At 44.8% G+C, this 20,416-nt stretch overlaps 1 protein-coding gene across 1 annotated transcript in view; it reads right to left on the minus strand.

Moving 5' to 3' along the window:
• Positions 1 to 611: 611 nt before the first annotated feature.
• NRP2 (neuropilin 2) overlaps positions 612 to 20,416 on the minus strand; it is a 312,308-nt gene continuing 292,503 nt past the window's right edge. Inside the window, exons 16-17 of the mRNA XM_060256874.1 lie at positions 9,719 to 9,787; positions 612 to 928 (exon numbers count right to left, since the gene is read on the minus strand). Coding sequence (XP_060112857.1) covers positions 624 to 928; positions 9,719 to 9,787 — 374 coding nt within the window. The 3' untranslated portion in view covers positions 612 to 623. The remainder of the gene's footprint in view (positions 929 to 9,718; positions 9,788 to 20,416) is intronic.

Genomic DNA, 20,416 nt, shown 5'->3' on the forward strand with positions numbered 1-20,416 from the left:
GGGAGGTATCAACAGGCTTTCACTTTTTGGGGGGGGGGGGGCTGGAAGCTGCAGCTCGCTGGGTTTGTATTACCTACACCACAGAACAAATATCTTAAAATCAAGGAGCCTTTTCGGAACTGTGACAAACCAGATTGAAGGGGAGGGGCTTGTGTGGGTGTCATTCTGTATAACTTCCAAAGATGGAATGGCTGCCGAGGGGGGTGGGGGAGGTTCTCAAGCCATTCCGTTCGAGAAAAAGGAAGTGGGAAATAATGATCAACATTTTGTTTCTCACTTCCCTAAATGCAAACCAAACATTCTGATCGTTGCAGATCTGAGTCACTCGTAAAAGACGTGAAAACGATAGCGATGGAGCACTTTCCCGCGCCCCAGCCCGGTCCTTATCGAAGCAACGAGCCAGCGGTTCTTGCGCATTTGTAATCCTCTTTTTTGAAAGTTTATGCTTGTCTCCTTCTCCTTCTTCCCGCCCCCCCAACAGGGCTCTCGGTAACCCCCCCCCCCCTTCAGTATTCCAGCACTGGCCTGTGTAAGATTATGGCGTTCGGTTCCCATATAAAAAGTAATCTTCACCAGCCACTCATGCCGGAATGAAATGTCAAATGCGATTCCGGTGTAATCAGTCATGCCTCAGAGCAGCACTTTTGGTGGTTCATTTTGACCTTGTGCTTGATGCCGTCATAAAGCTCAAAGTTGTAATTCTCCAAAGTCGTGGAGCTCCGGGAGGAGAGGCCCGTGTAGGAGCAAGTACAGTACAGCAGCAAGCCGGCACAGATGGCCCCCAGGAGCACACCCACGGAGCTCATGGCAATGATGGTCACCAGGATGGGATCCAGGGTGTACAGCCAGCTCTTCTCCTTGTCCACCTTGGGGGTCAGCGGAGAGCTGGTGGGAAATAGGGAGCCATTCTTGTCTAGGCCTAAGTAATCTGCAATGGAAGAGAAGCAAGGCATTAAAAGGAGAAGGAAGACAAAGAGGACTTTCTTGCTCATGTGCCATCTTAAGGCCAATCCAGCTAGGGCTGCCAATTCCCAGGTCCTGGATGTGAGTGGCAAAAATCAGTTAAAGAGGTTGTACCCTCAAAAGAGTCAGTTTGGTGTAGTGGTTAAGTGCACAGACTCTTATCTGGGAGAACTGGGTTTGATTCCCCACTCCTACACTTACAGTTGATGGAATGGCCTTAGATCAGCTATGGCTCTTGCAGAGCTGTCCTTGAAAGGGCAGCTTCTGTGGGAGCTCTTTCAGCCACACCTACCTGTTGTGGGGGGGGGGAAGGTAAAGGAGATTGTGAGCTGCTCTGAGATTCTGAGATTCGGAGAGGAGGACAGGGTATAAATCCAATATCATCTTCTAAAGAATGCTTGATTATGCTATTGACGGGCTACATCGGTAAATTTAAAATTCTACCACTTTAAATTCCTGCCACTGTGGTTTGAAATTTGCAAGACTTGTTGCTTCTGCACATGAGAGAGAGCTGTTTGAAAGTTTCTTGCTGTCTTTTAATTGTGAAAACGGAAAGGTAGGATATTATGTCTCTGTATTTGTATGGATATTTCGAGAATGGTTGGCCCGGTTAATGTTTGTTAGAATACTCTGCAACTCTCTTATGCAGCTGTTTAAAGGGCAAGTGAAGTGAGGAGATTTGAGTACTGCCTTGTTGCGCCAAGATTTTCTGTGCATGCTGCACTACCGGAGAATTGAAACTTTTCGCGAAAGGAAGTGCGAGGACTTTGCCCGGGAAAATTGTGACATTGATTTGTATGACGAATTTACGTATGGATAGTTGCCCTATTTTCAGCATTTTCGTTCTGTATTAGGTAATTTATGAGAATTCTTTTGTAAGTGATTTTGTAATGTTTAATAAGAGGTGGTGAATTTATTACAAGTATATAAGTATTTATTGGAGGTTGATTTATAACGAGAACCTTGGGTTTTGATTTTTTGCCAGTCCCCAGGACTGTGAGAGTAAAGCAGTATGAATTTGATATATTGTTTCTTGAATGGAAAAGCCGATGCTTGAACAAAGCATTAAAGTGAAACAGGACGTTAAACTGGTTAATCCTGTTGCGCTATTGGTTCTTTGCTGCTAAAAAAGAAAAGTGACTTGAGATAATTTTTGATGTGGAAATCTGTGAGTCTTTACATTTCCACACGTGTTTTGGAGAATTGTCAGTGAATACAATAAAGTGAGACATTTTGTAATCAGTTTGGCTTTATTGGACTATGTCTCTTTAAGAATGATGTTGTATAGAAGTGGGTATACACGGAGCCTGTGCTTTTTCTCTCGAGTCCCCAGGTCCCAGCAGGGGTTTCTCTGGTTTTTGGGGCTTCTCCCTGCTTCTGGCCAATTGGCTGGTGGAGAAACCCTACCCCCAAACAGTGAATCACTGCATGACATCCCTGATGCAATGACATCACCTGGAAGTGGGAAGTGATGTCATTCCTCATTGGGGATGTCATGTGGTGATGCTCAAGTTCGAGGGCAAACTATAGTTTGAACCTGGTTTTACCATAGAGTTGGCCACAACAAGGGTGGCCAAATGAATGGACTGGCAGGACTCCAGTGTTTATAATGTTTGCATGACAAATAGAAACTTGGCAGGTGTTGCATATGGTTGCACCTGCAGCACTAGTGGAGGGGAAGTACCACTCCCCCATTTAAAATTTCAATTTGCCACAGAGCTATTACAGGCCCAGGAGTCATGCTGGGGGAACAGTTGGCAACCTTGTTAGAATTTTGCAGAGCTTGAGAAACAACAACCGGCCCAAGGTGACTCAATCCCGATGTGGGACTTGAAAATCAGATTTCCTGGATAGAGAACAGGTCCCTAACCTTGACACCTGGAATGGTGCACTGCAAGGGTTCCCCCAATATGGCATCTTTTGGTGCAATGGTGCCCTCTGAGACCTCTTCTAGCGCTCACCAAATGCTTTTAGGAAGTGCGTGTGGCTAGGTAGGGCTTTTGCTCATCAGAGGTTCTGATTGGCTGTGCAGATTAAAAGTTATCCTGTTAAACAGAGCTTCTGCCTGAAATGCTGAAGAGGTGCTATTTATTATTATTATTATGGCTTTTTGGTAGAAAAAGTCCAGCTGGAACTTATTTGCATATCAGGCAACACCCCCTGATGCCAAGCCAGCCGGAACTATGTTCCTGTGCATTCCTGTTCAAAAAAGCCCTTATTATTATTATTATTATTATTATTATTATTATTATTATTATTATTATTATTATTATTATTATTATTATTATTGTTGTTGTTGTTGTTGTTGTTGTTGTTGTTGTTGTTATTATTATTATTATATTTGGTTTATGAATTGCCTCATCCTAACGCTGGGTTTTAGGTGATGTGCAGCAAATACATATAATAATCAGTAAAACCAATGGATTAAAATACAAATATATAAACTTGCTCTCTGACATTTTGTGGTTGGCTCCGCCTCTTTTGGCAGCCATTTTGTGATTGTGCTCACTGCCTTGTGTCAGAATTCTAAAGGTGCCTGCAGGCTCAAAAGGGTTGGGGACTTCTGGTGCAGTGGTTAAAGCGTCAGACTGAGATCTGGGAGACCCAGCTTCGAATCTCGATTCTGCAGTGGCAGCTTGCTAGCTGACCTCAGGCCAGATACACACTCTCAGCCTGAACTACCTCAGAGGGTTGTTGTGGAGATAAAACTAGGAGAGGAGAATGATGTATGCTGCTTTGTATCAGCAAACAGATATTCAGTGCAGAGAGGCAAGCAAGAGAGTCCGCTGCAGGGGTTTTTTGTAACAGGAACTTTGCATGTTAGGCCACACACCCCTGATGTAGCCAATCATCCTGGAGCTTACAGTAAGCCCTGTAAGAAGAGTCCTGTAAGCTCTTGGAGGATTGGCTACATCAGGGGTGTGTGGCCTAATATGCAAAGGAGCTCCTGCTACAACCCCTCCCCCCCTTTGGCTATAGCCAGTGTTACCCGTTCCAGGAAGTGATCTCCCTGTGGGGTTCTCGAGTGCTGTCTTTTCACTCTGCCTTTTCAAAGAATTACTCTTTGCTCCTGCTTTCACACTGAAGAAATGCAAAAGAACGCCCCCCCCCCCCATTAAGGAAATAATAAGTACATCTGTCAGTTGCCCAAAGCATCCACACCTAATTCGTCTCCATATTTACGAGTCAACAGGTACGCCTTTATGTTTTTGTTCTTTTTTGATCTCTTACATTTGAAGTATGTCAGTTCATCAGCACTTACAATATCCAGAAAAAGAGAGAAGAGCTTATGAGTTCAATAACAAGGTGCTCTTTTTCTGGAGAGCCAGTTTGGTGTAGTGGTTAAGTGTGTGGACTCTTATCTGGGAGAACCGGGTTTGATTCCCCACTCCTCCACTTGCACCTGCTGTAATGGCCTTGGGTCAGCCATAGCTCTGGCAGAAGTTGTCCTTGAAAGGGCAGCTGCTGGGAGAGCCCTCTTCAGCCCCACCCACCTCACAGGGTGTTTGTTGTGGGGGAGGAAGGTAAAGGAGATTGTGAGCCGCTCTGAGACTCTTCGGAGTGGAGGGCGGGATATAAATCCAATATCTTCTATAATGACTTCTCCCCTACGACCATAGTCAGTTTTCATACCATGTTAAATCTGTCAGATGAACTTGACGCATACGCAAGCTGAGCACTAGCTACACATTGAAATATTCTACATAAATGCATCTGTCATGATCCAAAAGAGGATAGGGGTGTTCCTTTATCCAGGGAACACATTTGGTTCTGCTCTCTACCCTCACCATCGAGTCTGAGGACACCATTGCTGCATGCACACATCGATAACACCGTTCCCAACAGTTACAGAGAACCATCTTGGCATTTACACCACAGTCGATAGTGCTGTACAGACGTTAGTTAACCACTCCATTATGAAGTCAAAGCTTGCCCGAAGCCATCTTGGCCAATTGTCGCAGCTGTTATGGAGACCCAGATGTTCCAACGGCCCATAAAGGAGTGATCTGGCTCATCAGAGGAAACCTGATTGCTTTTGCCAATCTAACCAGTTTCAAATTCAGATTTGCAGCTGCACGGATTAGGCATGCACATAATGGATCAATCCCCACTAAACAAATACACCAAACAAAGCATTTTCATTTAATGTCATTGTTGCACCGAATCCAAGTAGGGGAAGTAAGGATATTTAATAATCTTCGGATTTATCTGTGATTTTCATCTCCAGCTGTTTGTTTTGGACTGCACGGAAGTCAGAGGCAAGGAGGAAAGAATGTGTCGGCAAATAAGGTAAGGGCGCCCTGGCCTGGATAGTCCAGCCTAGCCCAATCTAAGTAAGTAAGAAGCTAAGTAGGGCTGACCCTGGCAAGGACTTGGATGGGAGACCTCCAAGGAATACCAGCGCTGGGATGCAGAGGCAGAAACAAAAAATGAAAAAGAGCCCCGTGAGTCCCCGAGGTACAGTAAGCAAAAAAGACATCTTACTGGGAACAAAACAGGTAATGACCAGTGTTCCCTCTGAGCTGAGTTGGTGTGAGCTAGCTCGGTTTTTTAGCCTCCGACTCACACATTTTTGTCTTAGCTCAGGTAAAATGGCCCCAGAGCAAACTAATTTATACAGCAGCTCACAACTTTAATGCCAGGAGCTTGTGAAGTAGAATTTTTGCTCACAAGACTCCACAGCTTAGAAGGGTGTGTTGGTAATGACATGTGGTGTACTTAAAGATACATGACGATGTCACAAAGATATTGAAACCATAGACAACATATATCTCTCTAATCAAGGCCTGGGAGTAACTCCCTTCATAAAATCAATCCTGGGACAACTGTGCCTATTTCCTGATGAAAGCTGGATCGCAACGGTCAACTGTAGCAGCTCCCCATACAGAGCAGGCTCTAGACTGTCTGGCACCCTAACTTCTGGCACCGCACCCCCTGCACTGATAATGTCACCGAGTCACATGGGGGTGCCCAATTTGGCGCCTCCAGAAGGCTGGCGCCCTAGGCATTTGCCAAGTTTGCCTACTGGCAGGGCCGGCCCTGCCTGGTTCAGCCCTGTCCCTGAGCTGACATTGTAAACTACACCCGAGTTCACCCCTGTTGTTATCTCAGGGTTTGTTTGTTTTTTTCATTTCCACATTTAATTGAGGTCATCTTGGTTTTGTCCCACAGTTGTCCTGGGTTATATGGATGTTGTAATAACCAGAGATAAATGCAAAGCCAGTTTGGTGTAGTGGTTAAGTGTGCAGACTCTTATCTGGGAGAACTGGGTTTGATCCCCCACTCCTTCACTTGCAGCTGCTGGAATGGTCTTGGGTCAGCCAGAGCTATTGCAGGAGTTGTCCTTGAAAGGGCAGCTGCTGGGAGAGCCCTCTCAGCACCACCCACCTCACAGGGTGTCTGTTGTGGGGGGAGAAGATATAGGAGATTATAAGCAGCTCTGAGTCTCTGATTCGGAGAGAAAGGCGGGGTATAAATCTGCAATTCTTCTTCTTCAAAGAAATTGCCACTAATTGAACTCAGCAGGACTTTTTTTATAGCAGGAACTCCTTTCCATATTATTGTAGTCAATCCTCCAACAACTTACAGCAGGCCCTGTAAGAACAGCCCTGTAAGCTCTTGGAGGATTGGCTACATCAAGGGTGTGTGGCCTAATATGCAAAGGAGTTCCTGCTACAAAAAAAGTCCTGGAACTCAGAGAAAACCTGGGTTTGCCTCGGTGGCAAAAACAGAAAGGAAGGAAGGCAGCTTGGGAACAAAAGGTTAAAAATCTCCTCTCCCTATGGCCGTGCTAGGTTTTTCTCTGAAATCAGAGCCTCTGGAGCTGCATTCCCCAAATGGGCAGGTTGGCGATTCTGCCAGCAGCTTTCCTTACCTGATCCTGGCATGTCCTATACAGACATAAACACTCTTGCTTAAATTATCACTCTTATTTTATATTATTCATTCCATGTGCAACATGCTACCTGTTTTCTCAGGTTTGCCAAACATTTCCCATCTGCTTGCTCTGTCGACAGAACAAAGCAAAACGGGGACCCTTTCTCCTCTCTGTCTGGAATTTGGAAGGCAAAACCCCCACGTGAGAGGTACGTTCTGAAAACTGCATTACAGATTGAACAACAACAGAAAATGTTGCAGCTGGAATGGAAACGTGCTTCCTGCTAAAGTCAATGGAAATAAAAGTGGAAGAAATAATTGAATGAAACAAAGGCTTTGCTTTAAATATGCATTCCCATCACAGATCAGAGCCGACTGTCCAGTAGGAAACTGAGAACTGGACCCAGGCAGCTTTTCCACTGGTAAAGAAGGGAGGAAGGGATCTTCCCTTTGACCACTAAAAAGGCCTACAACTAAATTTAATGCTTTTAAAATATTATATAGTTGGCATTTTACCCCTTTGAGACTTTCACGATTCTATAAAGGGGTAAAAAATAAATGTTGGAAGGGCTGTGGACAAGTAGGTGATTATAAACACTGTTTCTGGAGTTGCCCAGTAATTAAAAAAAATTGGAATGAGGGGCTTTCACAAATAGATATAATAGTTGTAATATAAATCAGTAGAAACCCAGAAACTGTCCTTCTTGAAATAAGTCAAATGAAGAAGTTAGATAAAACAAAACAAGTCATAGTGTAAACATGATTGGCAATTGCTAAGATAGAAATTGGACATAAATGGAGACAGAAAAAACGGGCCCAGGTTGGAGGAATGGTATAACGCTATTTGGAAGCATTTTGCGTTGGGTAAATTAGATCTCTCTTCAGGGTTACAAAATTTAGTTATTTATCAGAAAAAATTTCAATCAGTCTGGTTTCCGATAGTTCAGTTTCTTCAAGAGAGAGAAATTCTGTCATCTAATCTTTTTTTTCCAGGAGCTTACGTTTTTTTAAAAGGATAAATTACTTTTCAATGAGAATAGATTTTAAAACGATGAATAGGGGAATAATGGAGTATCGAAATACAGGAAAATAAATTTTGCTTCAGGTTTTAGATTTGTTGTAATTTTGTTTCATATTTCATATTATCTTTTGTGTTACTAATATTATCTTTTGCGTTACTAATGTTTTAAATAAAATTAAAAAACATTTTTTAAAAAAGGTTAGGAGATTATGGGATCTTCAGGGGCAAAACCCACGTGGGATGGCATGTTAGCAGGAAAAAAGAACTGAGCAAGCTTTGAGTGAAAAAGCTTGGCTGTATCCAATCCTGAGTGTGACTTGAACCAACCGGTTTGAAAAATCGACTGCTGGCCACTCCATATAATGAAAACAGTGTACTGGCTTGAGGGAACATAAAGAACAGCTCAAACATCTCAAAAGCTAAAACGTACCCTTATAATTTATGAAGATTTGTGCATGAATCTGTCCTATTATCCTCCTCAGGACTTTTTTTTTTGGTAGCAGGGACTCCTTTGCATATTAGGCCACCCCCCCCCCCCCGATGTAGCCAATCCTTTTGGAGCTTACAGTAGGCCATGTTACTAAGAGCCCTGTAAGCTCCTGGAGGATTGGCTACATCGGGGGGGGGGCTAATATGCAAAGGAGTGCCTGCTACAAAAAGAAGCCCTGATCCTCTTTGATCATTAGGCATGACCTTTGCTAAAATGAGCTCAGCCTCCCAGTCATCTTAGTCGTGCACTTCTAGACCAAAATGGCTGTGGACATGAACTTAACACACACTCTAGGTACGCTACGCTTGCTTCCAGGGAGTTTTTTGGGTAGCAAGAACTCATTTGCATATTAGGCCACACACCCCAGATGTAGTCAATCCGCCAAGAGCTTACAAAACTCTTTGTACAGGTCCTACTGTAAGCTCCAGGAGGACTGGCTACATCAGAGGTGAGTCTCTCTCTCTCTCGGCTTGGCTTCGCGAACGAAGATTTAAGAAGGGTGCAATAGAGTGGCCTAATAGGAAAAGGAGTTCCTGCAACACCCCCACCCCCCCAGCTTGCTTCCAATCAAGGGCAGCTTGGGGAAATGCAGGGTTCAATATGAATGAGCCACACAATTTCAAGAACTTCCTGAAGCCTTGTCCAAAAATCATGGGTTTGCATAATGGACCCCCAGATTGCATATCTATATGTAACTTGATTTTAATACTGAGGTGTAATGCTTTGTGATCAGTATCATTTCCTTATTCTGGATTATTCATTCCAGAGCAGTTTTGCCCATGAATTTGTTCCTGAATTAAGGATCACAACAGAGGGTTGAGTTGGACTGTATCATTAGCCCTGTTCACATGTTTACAATTGGGGTGGAATTCTAGTAGGAGCTCCTTTGCATAATAGGCCACTCCCCCCTGAGGTAGCCAATCCTCCAAGAGTTTACAAAAAAAAGAGCCTTGTAAACTCTTGGAGGATTGGCTACATCAGGGATGTGTGGCCTAATATGCAAAGGAGTTCCTGCTAGAATTCCACCCATGTTTGCAATGAACATATGTACATCCTGCATGTATCTGCATACATCTGTTTGTAAGAAAGAGCCAAAGTGCGTTCACTTTGCAATCGAAACCAGGGACCAATACCTGGACAAATGTTGAACTGTACATGTAACATGAGAATTACTCAACATGCATACAAAGAACAATCAAATGTACACAGGCTGTATGTGTATTTTGTGACCAAGGTACTGAAAAATGGTTTAAAGGAGAACGAAACCTGGAACAATGGAAAATTCACCATGTCTCTAAGGGCCAAACTAGATAATATTATGTCGCTGAGTTTGCCAGGTGTAATGTGAGTCACAAATTCATACTCACCATCATCAGCGTCTTCTCCAAAATCTTCCCCATGCATGGAAACACCATCCTCTAATCTTGGGAAATCCACTGGAATGACAAATGGTTTTTGTTATTGTATCAGCCTTATTTTACAAACGAGCAAGAGTGGAATTCTAGCAGGAGTTCCTTTGCCTATTAGGCCACCCCCCCATGTAGCCAATCCTCCTGGAGCTTACAAAAAAGAGCCTTGTAAGCTCTTCGAGGATTGGCCACATCAGGGGTGTGTGGTCTAATATGCAAAGGAGCTCCTGCTAGAATTCCACCCCTGCAAATGAGCAGCAACTATATGAACATGTGAAGCTGCCATATACTGAATTAGACCCTCAGTCCATCAAAGTCAGTATGGTCTACTCAGACTGGCAGCGGCTCTCCAGGGTCTTGAGCTGAGGTTTTTCATGCCTATTTGCCTGGACCCTTTTTAGTTCAAGATGCCGGGGATTGAAGAAGAAGAAGAAGATATTGGATTTATATCCCGCCCTCCACTCCACTCCGAAGAGTCTCAGAGCGGCTCACAATCTCCTTTACCTTCCTCCCCCACAACAGACACCCTGTGAGGTGGGTGGGGCTGGAGAGGGCTCTCACAGCAGCTGCCCTTTCAAGGACAACCTCTGCAAGAGCTATGGCTGACCCAAGGCCATGCTAGCAGGTGCAAGTGGAGGAATGGGGAATCAAACCCGGTTCTCCCAGATAAGAGTCCGCACACTTAACCACTACACCAAACTGGATTGAACCTGGGACCTTCTGCTTACCAAGCAGATGCTATACCACTGAGGCACCATCCCTCCCCAATGATAATGTTAATTAAGAACTGTAAGCTCTAAGAAGCAGCACGGGCCTGTCTGAAGGCTCTGTATAAGCATGGTTACTTCCATGAATATTTGTGACCATACAGTGAATTCCACCTCTAGTCTGGGAAATTCCTGGAGATTTTGAGGGTGCTGTGTAGGGTCTGCTACACCAAAGTGAAGCTTGGTGACTGTAGGATATGATATCCTCTAGAACATCTCCTTCTCCTAGACTCTTTCTCTAGAAATCAAGGCATGATGTTATCTAGGACTTCTCTTTCTCCTGGACTCTCCTTCCCCTAGACTCTATGGTATATCATAGAGTCAGCCCCCTAAAGCTGCTATTTCCTCCGGGGCAAATGATCTTTGTAGTCTGGAGATCAGTTCGGGGAAAACTCCCAGCCCCCCCTAGAGACTGTTTATCCTAAATAGATGACATGCTTCATAGTAGCTCATTGAGTTTCTACCAAATGACCAGCTTTTAGGGAAATGTGAGGAGATGGCGTGAGGGGAGAAGGGAGGAAAGAAACCAGATAATTCCAAAGGGCACTGAAATATTGTCAGTAGCATCTTCATAATGGCTATAATTCATTAGTCGTGTGATCACAGGTATTATCCCCGTAACTTTCCACAGTGCCCATCATTAGTCACCATTAACGCGACATCCATTTAGCACACTCTGCATCTCATCATCCGACATGTATCTCAGCGGACACAAAGCCCAAATGACCCTCTTTCAACTTGGGATTCAAATAAACTCAAGGTAATTTGCTGTGTATCATCATTACCTATATTAATGTAAAAGCTAGAAAAAGGCTAGTGAGATGGAAGCATTCCATACCAGGGCATTTATGCAAATCATCTCTATAACCCAAAACCTTTCATTAGTGGAGATTTTTTTCCCTTTTAGTTCTTTGAAACAGATTTTTTTAAAGTCTAGAGAATTAGAGAATATCAAGAGAAGGATACTAGTATCCCATAATCTTGGGATGAATTTTTATTTAGAGGAAGTATCTATCTATCTATCTATCTATCTATCTATCTATCTATCTATCTATCTATCTATCTATCTATCTATCTATCTATCTATCTATCTATCTATCTATCTATCTATCGCTTGCATGGTCTTTTGGATGTTAAAATCAGACCCCTTCCCATCCTTCTATATAATGTGGGTCTGCCCCAAACATATGGACTCTCTCTAGGTGTACCATTTCCCCTGGTGGAGCTGGGAGATGCCTTGCTCCCAGCTCCCACTGCGTGTTACTGTACCAAGAGGATGAAGAAGAAAACATTGGATTTATATTCCACCCTCCACTCTAAAGGTTCAGAGTGGCTCACAATCTCCCTTATCTTCCTCCCCCTTTTCAAGGACAAGCTCTGTGATGCCCTTTTCAAGGACAAGCTCTGTGATAACTATGGCTGACCCAAGGCCATTCAGCAGGTGCAAGTGGAGGAGTGGGGAATCAAACCCAGTTCTCCCAGATAAGAGTCTGCACACTTAACCAGTACACCAAACTGGCATTGGGAGAAAATTTATTTAAAAACCCACCAGCTTCCTCTGAGCTGCTACACCACTTGAGGAGAAAACCTGGAAGTGATATAGGGTAGCTCTAGGAATTGCTGAAAACTCTGGTTTACCTAGAGACACCCTCCATTACTTCTAGGTTTCTCCCAGAAGTGAGGTAATGGCACAGAGGACTTCAACCCCCCCCCTCCCCATTTCCCCCCCACAACCGTCCAGCCTGGCAAGCTTGCTGTAAAGTACCATATCTGAAGTGACACAAGCCACATCCTGTGGGGTTTGACCTGTAACAGTTATTACATATGCCAGCTGTCACTAGATGGTGCAGCCACCAACCGAGGAATAGTGTTGAACCCCAATTGAACCCCCCAGTCCAATCCTTTTGAAACTTGGAGGGAATTTTGGAGAGAGGCCCTGGATGCTATGCTGAAAATTTGGTGCCTCTATCTCAAAAAAACAGTTCTCTTAGAGCCTCAGATACCTGCACATCAATTCTCCATTATACCCTATGGCAACTGGTCTCCATAGGGAATAATGGAGTGCCCAGCAGACATTTCCCTTCCCCCACTGCTTTCTGATGACCCTGAAGCGGGGGGAGGGTCTCCAAAGCAGGGGATCCCCTGACCCCACCTGGGGATTGGCAACCCTATAACTTCGGGTTATGTGCCCAGAAACGGAGTTTGCTTAGACTCATTCATATTGTTCTAGGGTTGTTTAAAAAAAACCCCCAAGACCAACGTATTCTGTCGCTCAGCATCTCTCGCACAAGTCAAAATGCAAACAAAACAAAACAAACAACCGGCTGACAATTTGTAAGGCCAATGAAGTGAAACGTGAACATGAGCGTGACAAGCGTTGCACAACTTGCCTCCCAAGCAACGGGGTGACACAACACTCAGAAATTATAGGCAGTTATTAAAACTACATGTGTACATGCCACACGAAGGGGGGGGGGGGAACCCTAGATATGAATTGCTCCGCAGAAAGATATTACAGCTTCTAAAGCTGGAAACATCTGTCAGCTCGGTAAATCTATGAACATCTCACAGCCTTATCTTAGGAGCCAGAGAACTTGCAAAAATGGGGTTTCAGAGTCCTGTCACATTCATTTCCGGACACCAGGACTAGAACTTGAACCAAATGTTGGCGCAACGTTTACTACTGGGGCAGGGTTCTACTGTTCAGTGCCCTCATCATGTCTACCGTTACTTCATGGCCCTGTAGCAGAACCGTGGCCCAGTTTAACTAAATCTGTGGCATGAAACCAGATTGAATTAAATTGACTATGGTTAGTGTGATTTCCCCTGACCTGGATGTCCCGGGCTAGCCTGATCTTGTCAGATCTGAGAAACTAAGCAAGGTCGGCCCTGGTGAGTGTTTGGATGGGAGACCACCAAGGAAGTCCTGGATTGTTATGCAGAGGGAGGCTATAACAAATCACCAGAGCCAGTTTGGTGTAGCAGTTAAGTGTGCGGACTCTTATCTGGAAGAACCGGGTTTGATTCCCCACCCCTCCACTTGCAGCTGCTGGAATGGTCTTGGGTCAGCCATAGCTCTCGCAGGAGTTGTCCTTGAAAGGGCAGCTGCTGTGAAAGTCCTCTCAGCCCCACCTACCTCACAGGGTGTCTGTTGTGAAGGGGGATGAAGGTAAAAGGAGATTGTGACCGCTCTGAGACTCTGAGATTCAGAGTATAGGGTGGGATATAAATCCAATATCATCATCATCATCTTCTTCTTCTTCTTCTTCTTCTTCTTCTTCTTCTTCTTCTTCTTCTTCTTCTTCTTCTTCTTCTTCTTCTTCTTCTTCTTCTTCTTCTTCTTCTTCTTCTTCTTCTTCTTCTTCTTCTTCTTCTTCTTCACCTCTGAATGCCTCTGGTCTTGAAAACCCTGAAGGATCATCACCATAAGTCGGCTTCAACTTGATGGCATTTTCTTCTTCCTCCTCCACTACCACAACCAGTGTGATTTACTCATTCGCTTTGTTTTTACCTCGCTTTCTTGACCCAAAAAGGGCTTTCCTTGTTCTCCTCTGTTTTCTTCTCACAACAACCATGTGAGATAAGTTAGGCCAGGGCTTTTTTTGTAGCAGGAACTTCTTTGCATATTAGGCCACACACCGCTGATGTAGCCTATCCTCCTGGAGCTTACAATAGGCCCTATAAGAAGAGCCCTGTAAGCTCTTGGAGGATTGGCTATATCAGGGTTAGTGTGTGGCCTAATATGCAAAAACCCCCCCAAAACTCTGAGTTAGGCTGAGACTGTTTGACTGGCCCAAGGTAACCCAGCAAGCTGCCATGGCAGAACAGGGATTCAAACTCTGGTCTTCTAGATCCTAGTCTGCCGTTGTAACCACCACACCACATAACTGTCTGAAACTAGGCCACTATAGTGTGATTAGTAAAGTTCTACCAAACCAGGACCAGAAGTTAGCTTGTTAACCCCAGATAGTCTTAAGTATGGCTTTGGGTGATGACCAAAGCTGCAGAAGGAAAGAAATTAATCTACCGTTTCTCAAGGCAACCCAGGCCTTGACTGTCTGAAAGCTGGTTTCACAAATGAACCACAGTTAAAATAAACTGTGGTTTCATATTATGTCTGAATCAAGCCAAGAGTTTTCACAAGAGAGCTTCTCTTCCCAAGTAAAACATAGGGATGCCGGACCCCCTGGAGGGGGTGGAAGTCCCCCGCTACCAGGGTCACCTCTCCACTACCAATTGGCTGGCCAATGGGGGGAATTACCGCCCCCCCCCCCAAAAGGAGGAACCCCCTCCATTTCAGCAACATGTCCAGGGCTTCTTTTTTTTGAGCAGGAATGCCGTTCTGGCTGGTTTGGCATCAGGGGGTGTGGCCTAAGAATGCAAAAGAGTTCCTGCTGGGCTTTTTTCTACAATGGAGAACCCTTCCATTTGCAAGCAATGAGCTAGTGCTGGCTAGAGATTATAACTGGAGAACTGGGTTCCCACTTTAATAGCCAGGATTGATCTGATAAAGGACAGACTCCAAAATGCGAAACGTCACCGGAACACGTAATCAACTTGACTGTTGGCTTCTATCCAGAATTTTCACCTATTTTGAATACAAGAACTTAAAGACTTTAATCAGAGAAGTACTTTATTTTGGTGATTACTGGACGTCACTGTTTGCAATTTGTTGCGCACCTAAGTGCACCCCCGAGAGGCCGGAGTCCAACTGGGAATTGGCAACCCTAGGAAGGAGCAAGGATAGGGGTGCCAGGCCTGCACAACTCTGCCATTATGGGGTTGAAAAATGGGAAGAGAAAATGGTATGCAACACAGCAACATCACTTCCTGGTGAAGTCCAGGAGACAGCCAAGATAGTGTCTGATTTGTAGCAGGTACTACTGACTCTGCACTTGAATTTTTTGTTGTATTGTGTTTTAGTCAGTTTCTTTTAGTTTGTTTTTAACCAGGGCTTTTTTCTGTAGCAGGAACTCCATTGCATATTAGGCCACACACCCCTGAGGTAGCCAATTCTCCAAGAGCTGACAGTAGGCCCTGTAAAAAGGAGTTCCTGCTACAAAAAAAAAAAAGTCCTGTTTTAACTCACAGTCATTACTATTTTACCATCTTCTTGAAAAAATCTTTAAAATCCCACAGGTCGAGCGCAGGTACTCAGGCACAAAGAGCCTCTAAACAAATGAAAATTCACAAACTGCACAACCTGTCAAACCTGTTAAACCCTATAAATGATAAGCTGGTGAAGTCCTGGAAGTTATGTCACCATGCTGAGTGATGCTCTAGGAATATGTCCAGTCTCTGTGGTAGAGACCATAGAGATTAAGGGAATTCCCAGAGCATCACTCACTGTGGTGATGTCAATTCTGGAACTTCGCCGGACACTGCCAAATTGTGCAACATTTTCTCTTCCCTCATTTTTTCCTCTATCACTTCATTTGGGGAATGTGGAGGAGGGGTGTGTGGAGCTTGCATGAGAGTTTGCCTATCATGAGTGGACAGCTGGCAAGCTATGCAGTCACCTCGCTCAAATTTGGAAGATTTGGGCCTGGTCAATGCCCATATGGGCAATAGTCAGAGAACACTAGGTACACCATCCTGAATCCCAATGGTCTGACTCAGCCTAAGCCACCAAACTCGCTTAACGTAAGAGCCACATAAGAGTAAATGTCAGATATTTGAGAGCCACAAAACATGAATGACAGATGTTTGAGAGCCTCAAGATATGAACATCAGATGAGGGAGGGAGGGAGGGAGGGCGGGAGGGAGGGAGGGAGGAAAATAGATGGAGGAGGGAAGGAGAGGTGGAAATAAAGCAATTTTAACTTTCAATGCATTTTCCAAGCACCTGGCTGGCTTGGTTTGGAGAAGGGATTTAAAGAGAGAAATGTCTTCTCCATGCTGGCAAATGGGGTGGTGGGGGCTCCAAGAGCCACACAATATACGTGAAAGAGCCACATGTGGCTTCCAAGCTTCAGTTTGGCCACTCGTGGCCTGAGCTATCTTCAATGAAATTTTCTTGCATATCCTATTGATGTTACCCTGAGGGCACTAGATCACACTATTTCTTATGGGCATAAGATTTTGGAAAACAGCCTTTAAAACAACTAAAAGTAGTACACTGTTAAGGAGCACTGGAAACTTGTAGCTTCTGGTAGATTGGCATCTATACAGCATATTTAATAGCCAAGCTGCTGCATTATATTCCTGCTGTGCAAAGAAAAGAATCCATGGAGAAATCAAATGTGGTTGCTGTCCTGGCAGAGAAACAATGACTGAGGCATAGGAACAACTCATGCACGAATATGCCTTGCCAACAATATCTTCGCATACTCAATGGCAAGTTTCCCTGTATGTTTCACAAGTCAGCCCCTCCAAAGGGAAAGTTCTCAGATTTGAACTGGAGTTATGAACATAAGAAAAGCCCTGCTGGATCAGAGCAGTCGTCCATCTAGTCCAGCATCCTGTCTCACACACTCCCCAACCAGTTCCTCTGGAGGCCCAATAACAGGGCACAGAGACTGAGGCCTTCCTAAGAACATTCGAAGAACCCTGCTGGATCAGACCAGTGGTCCATCTAGTCCAGCATCCTATCTCACACAGTGGTCAACCAGTTCCTCTGGACAGCCAACAACAAGGCACAGAGGCTGAGGCCTTCATAAGAACATAAGAAGAGTCCTGCTGGATCAGACCAATGGTCCATCTAGTCCAGCATCCTGTGTCACACAGTGACCAGCCAGTTCCTCTGGACAGCCAACAACAAGGCACAGAGGTTGAGGCCTTCATAAGAACATAAGAAGAGCCCTGCTGGATCAGAGTGGTGGCCTATCTAGTTCAGTATCCTGTCTCACACAGTTGCCCTGGAAGAAAGCCAACAAACAAGGCACAAGGGCTGAGGCTGTCGCCTCCCAGCATTGGTTTTCAGAGGTTTACTGCCTTTGTGGAGTTCTTTCCACAAAGATATAATACACTGAGGTAAAAACTGAAGGCGGGAAAATGGTGCCCCCCTTTGGAATCCATTGCCTGCAGCACATGCTTCCGATTACTTCATGGTAAAGGAGGCCTCAGAAGTTCCCTCCAGGCAAAGTTATAGAATACAAAGAGCCGCTTCTGGAAAGTAATTCTGTCCAGCTTATCCGCAATTGGAATCAGAACAGAAGGAAGGACAGGGATTGTTTTTCAGACCAACACAACTGAATTCCCTCCCCCCCGCCCTCAACTATGCAACGTTTGCAGGAAGTGATTATTTTTTTAAAAGTTAGTTCAGATTTCTTAGCCCACTTCAGGACCCACAAACCCAGATGGAAACATCCTCCATCTTACAGAGCTGAAGGGATGCCAGAGCGCCTCTCAGAATCCCATATGCGCGGTGTTACTGAGAGACGAGAAAGCAGTGCCAGAGAGGACTCCTGATGTGTCAATTGTAAACCAAGAAGCAGAAGGTGATGTTCACCCTTCCTAAGCCCAGAGGATCCAAGAGGAGAGGATTAGCAGAAGGCATACGATACAGCCAACGTTAAACACTAGAGAAGAGCTCCTTAAAACCAATGAGGCTTAAAAAAATGTTAAATTTAAGCTGGATTTGTTTCCAAGTTTACTTTCACAGGGCCCTTCTCAGCCTCGACTCAACCAGCCCTGATGACAGGGTAATTCCACGAGGCCAGGACCGATTTCCCACTAGCCTTATGCCGCTCTCACGCTCCTCTTCTCAGTGAGGGTTTGGTCAGATTTCACACTATCTGCCCTGGGGCTGCAACTGGCTCCGCCTCTTTCGCACAATAAACAAGATCCTCTAAAAACTCATTTCTGTCTGCCATGCGAAAAAGGCGAAGCAAGTTGCAGCCCTAGAGCAGATAGTGTGAAATTCAACCGAAGCCCCGCTGAGGAGTGTGAGAGCCACATAAGGCTAGCGGGAAATCAGTCCAGCTTTGTGAGTTTGTGCTGGTCTACCTACAGCTTCCCAGTTAATTGCAGCGGCTGTGTATCCTTTCCTTTATGAATAATAAAGTCCTTCCACTGGAGGTCTTGAGCGATACGGTAAAATCACAGTTCCAACATCAATAACAATTACAGAGTGATTGATAAAAGAAAAAATTATGCCACTAGTAAAACTGCGAGGTTGTCACATCAATACCTAGCAGGAGAGCATCTCAAAAGATATCATCACAGATGAGAATTTGGCCACGGATTGTGTAACTGCGGCATGAACGCCAGCCAACCAGTGCAGCAGCCTATCTAGGCAGCACCTCTACAAGGTCTGTTCCATGCCAGACATTTATTGGAGTAACTTTACAGTGCTCACAGAACAACCGTCGTTTAAAGGGTGCTGGCAGAAACACCATATGCGAAGGCAGAATTTAACAGAAATATAATGCCCTCTGCAGTATCGGTGGTGATAGAAAGTGCCGTCCAATCAGAGCCAACTTTTTTTTTAAAAAAAAAATATCAAATCAGTTTATTGAAATCAAAAAACAAATACAGTATAGTCATTGACCATATCTTCAACGTCCTTACTTAAAATAAGTAAGTAGGACATTCAGCCAATATTGTACATCGATACAAAACATAACCAAACAACATAACTTCACAACTGGCGGCCTGAGGTAGAAAATAATACAGGGCTCACATTTTAACCTCATTCATTACATTAGATTAATAATATCATAATATCTGCTGGGGATATATGACGGTGCAAGTTCCGAGTTGGCAAAAGAAAATTCAAGACAAGGTAACTACTTATAAAGTGAAGAAGTGTCACCATCCGACTCAGAGGGATATTTCAAACTATCCGCAATCTGATCCAATGCATACACCTCCCATATTTTTGCATACCAAATTTTTAAAGGAGGGGAATTAGAAGATCTCCAAAACTGAGCTAAAACCAGTTTGGCAGCAGTAAGTACCGTAAAAATGATATCAGGGCTTTACTCTGTGCAGGAATGGGGATTCCAATCCAGCAATAGAACAGTATGGGCGTTTTCGCACTGACCTTTTACTGGCGCGACCACCCTCCTCACGCCGGCGGATCTGCAGGGATTTCGCACCAGAAGCGCCGGCGCAGCCAAAAGAGCCGGCTACTTCTGTCGCGAAACCCGCTCAAACGTTTTCCTGCTTCTTGGCGGTTTCCGTTTGAGCTGGTTTCGCGACGGAAGTTGCCGGCTCTTTTGGCTGCGCCAGCGCTTCTGGTGCGAAATCCCTGCAGATCCGCCGGCGTGAGGAGGGTGGTCGCGCCAGTAAAAGGTCAGTGCAAAATCAGCCTATGAGTTCCATTTTAACAGAAGAGTGTAACCTGTGATATCCTTAATCCTTTCCAAGATCTGAGACCAAAAAGATTGTACCACCGGGCAAGACCACCAGCCGTGAGTAAAGGACCCTTCCCCACCACAATTCTTCCAACATAGTGAAGAATCCAACTTAAGGTGACCCGGTAGGGTTTTCAAAGCATGAGACGTTCACAGGTGGTGTGCCACTACCTGCCACTTCTGCAGTATTTGTAGCTGCCCTATGCTAAAGGCTTGCTCTCTGGGAATCCACGTTTGAAACGTGTTCTAAGAAGGAGGACTACACATAAAGAGAATTATAGAGTGGCCAGGCGGCTACGTGTTTGGCTGAACTGGGCTCCCTGCTAAGTCATGGCCTCCCTGGTTAGTTGGCTGGGGGCAGGTTGCTTTCATCCTCTCTTCTTTTGTTTTCAAGATGGCCCCATAGGTCTTATATTGAGCACAGTGCAATATCAAAAACCAGGGGAAACAAAAGCTCAACAAAAAGAGAAGAGGAGGGGGAAAGGGAATTAAAGGATGGTGGGAAAAGGGGGGGGGGGAAGAATGATATAGGAAAGGGGTGGGAAACGGTAGCTCTCCAGATGTTTTTTGCCTACAACTCCCATCAGTCC

The sequence above is a fragment of the Heteronotia binoei genome, chromosome 16 (assembly GCF_032191835.1).
Source record: "Heteronotia binoei isolate CCM8104 ecotype False Entrance Well chromosome 16, APGP_CSIRO_Hbin_v1, whole genome shotgun sequence".
Classification (NCBI taxonomy): Eukaryota; Metazoa; Chordata; class Lepidosauria; order Squamata; family Gekkonidae; genus Heteronotia; species Heteronotia binoei.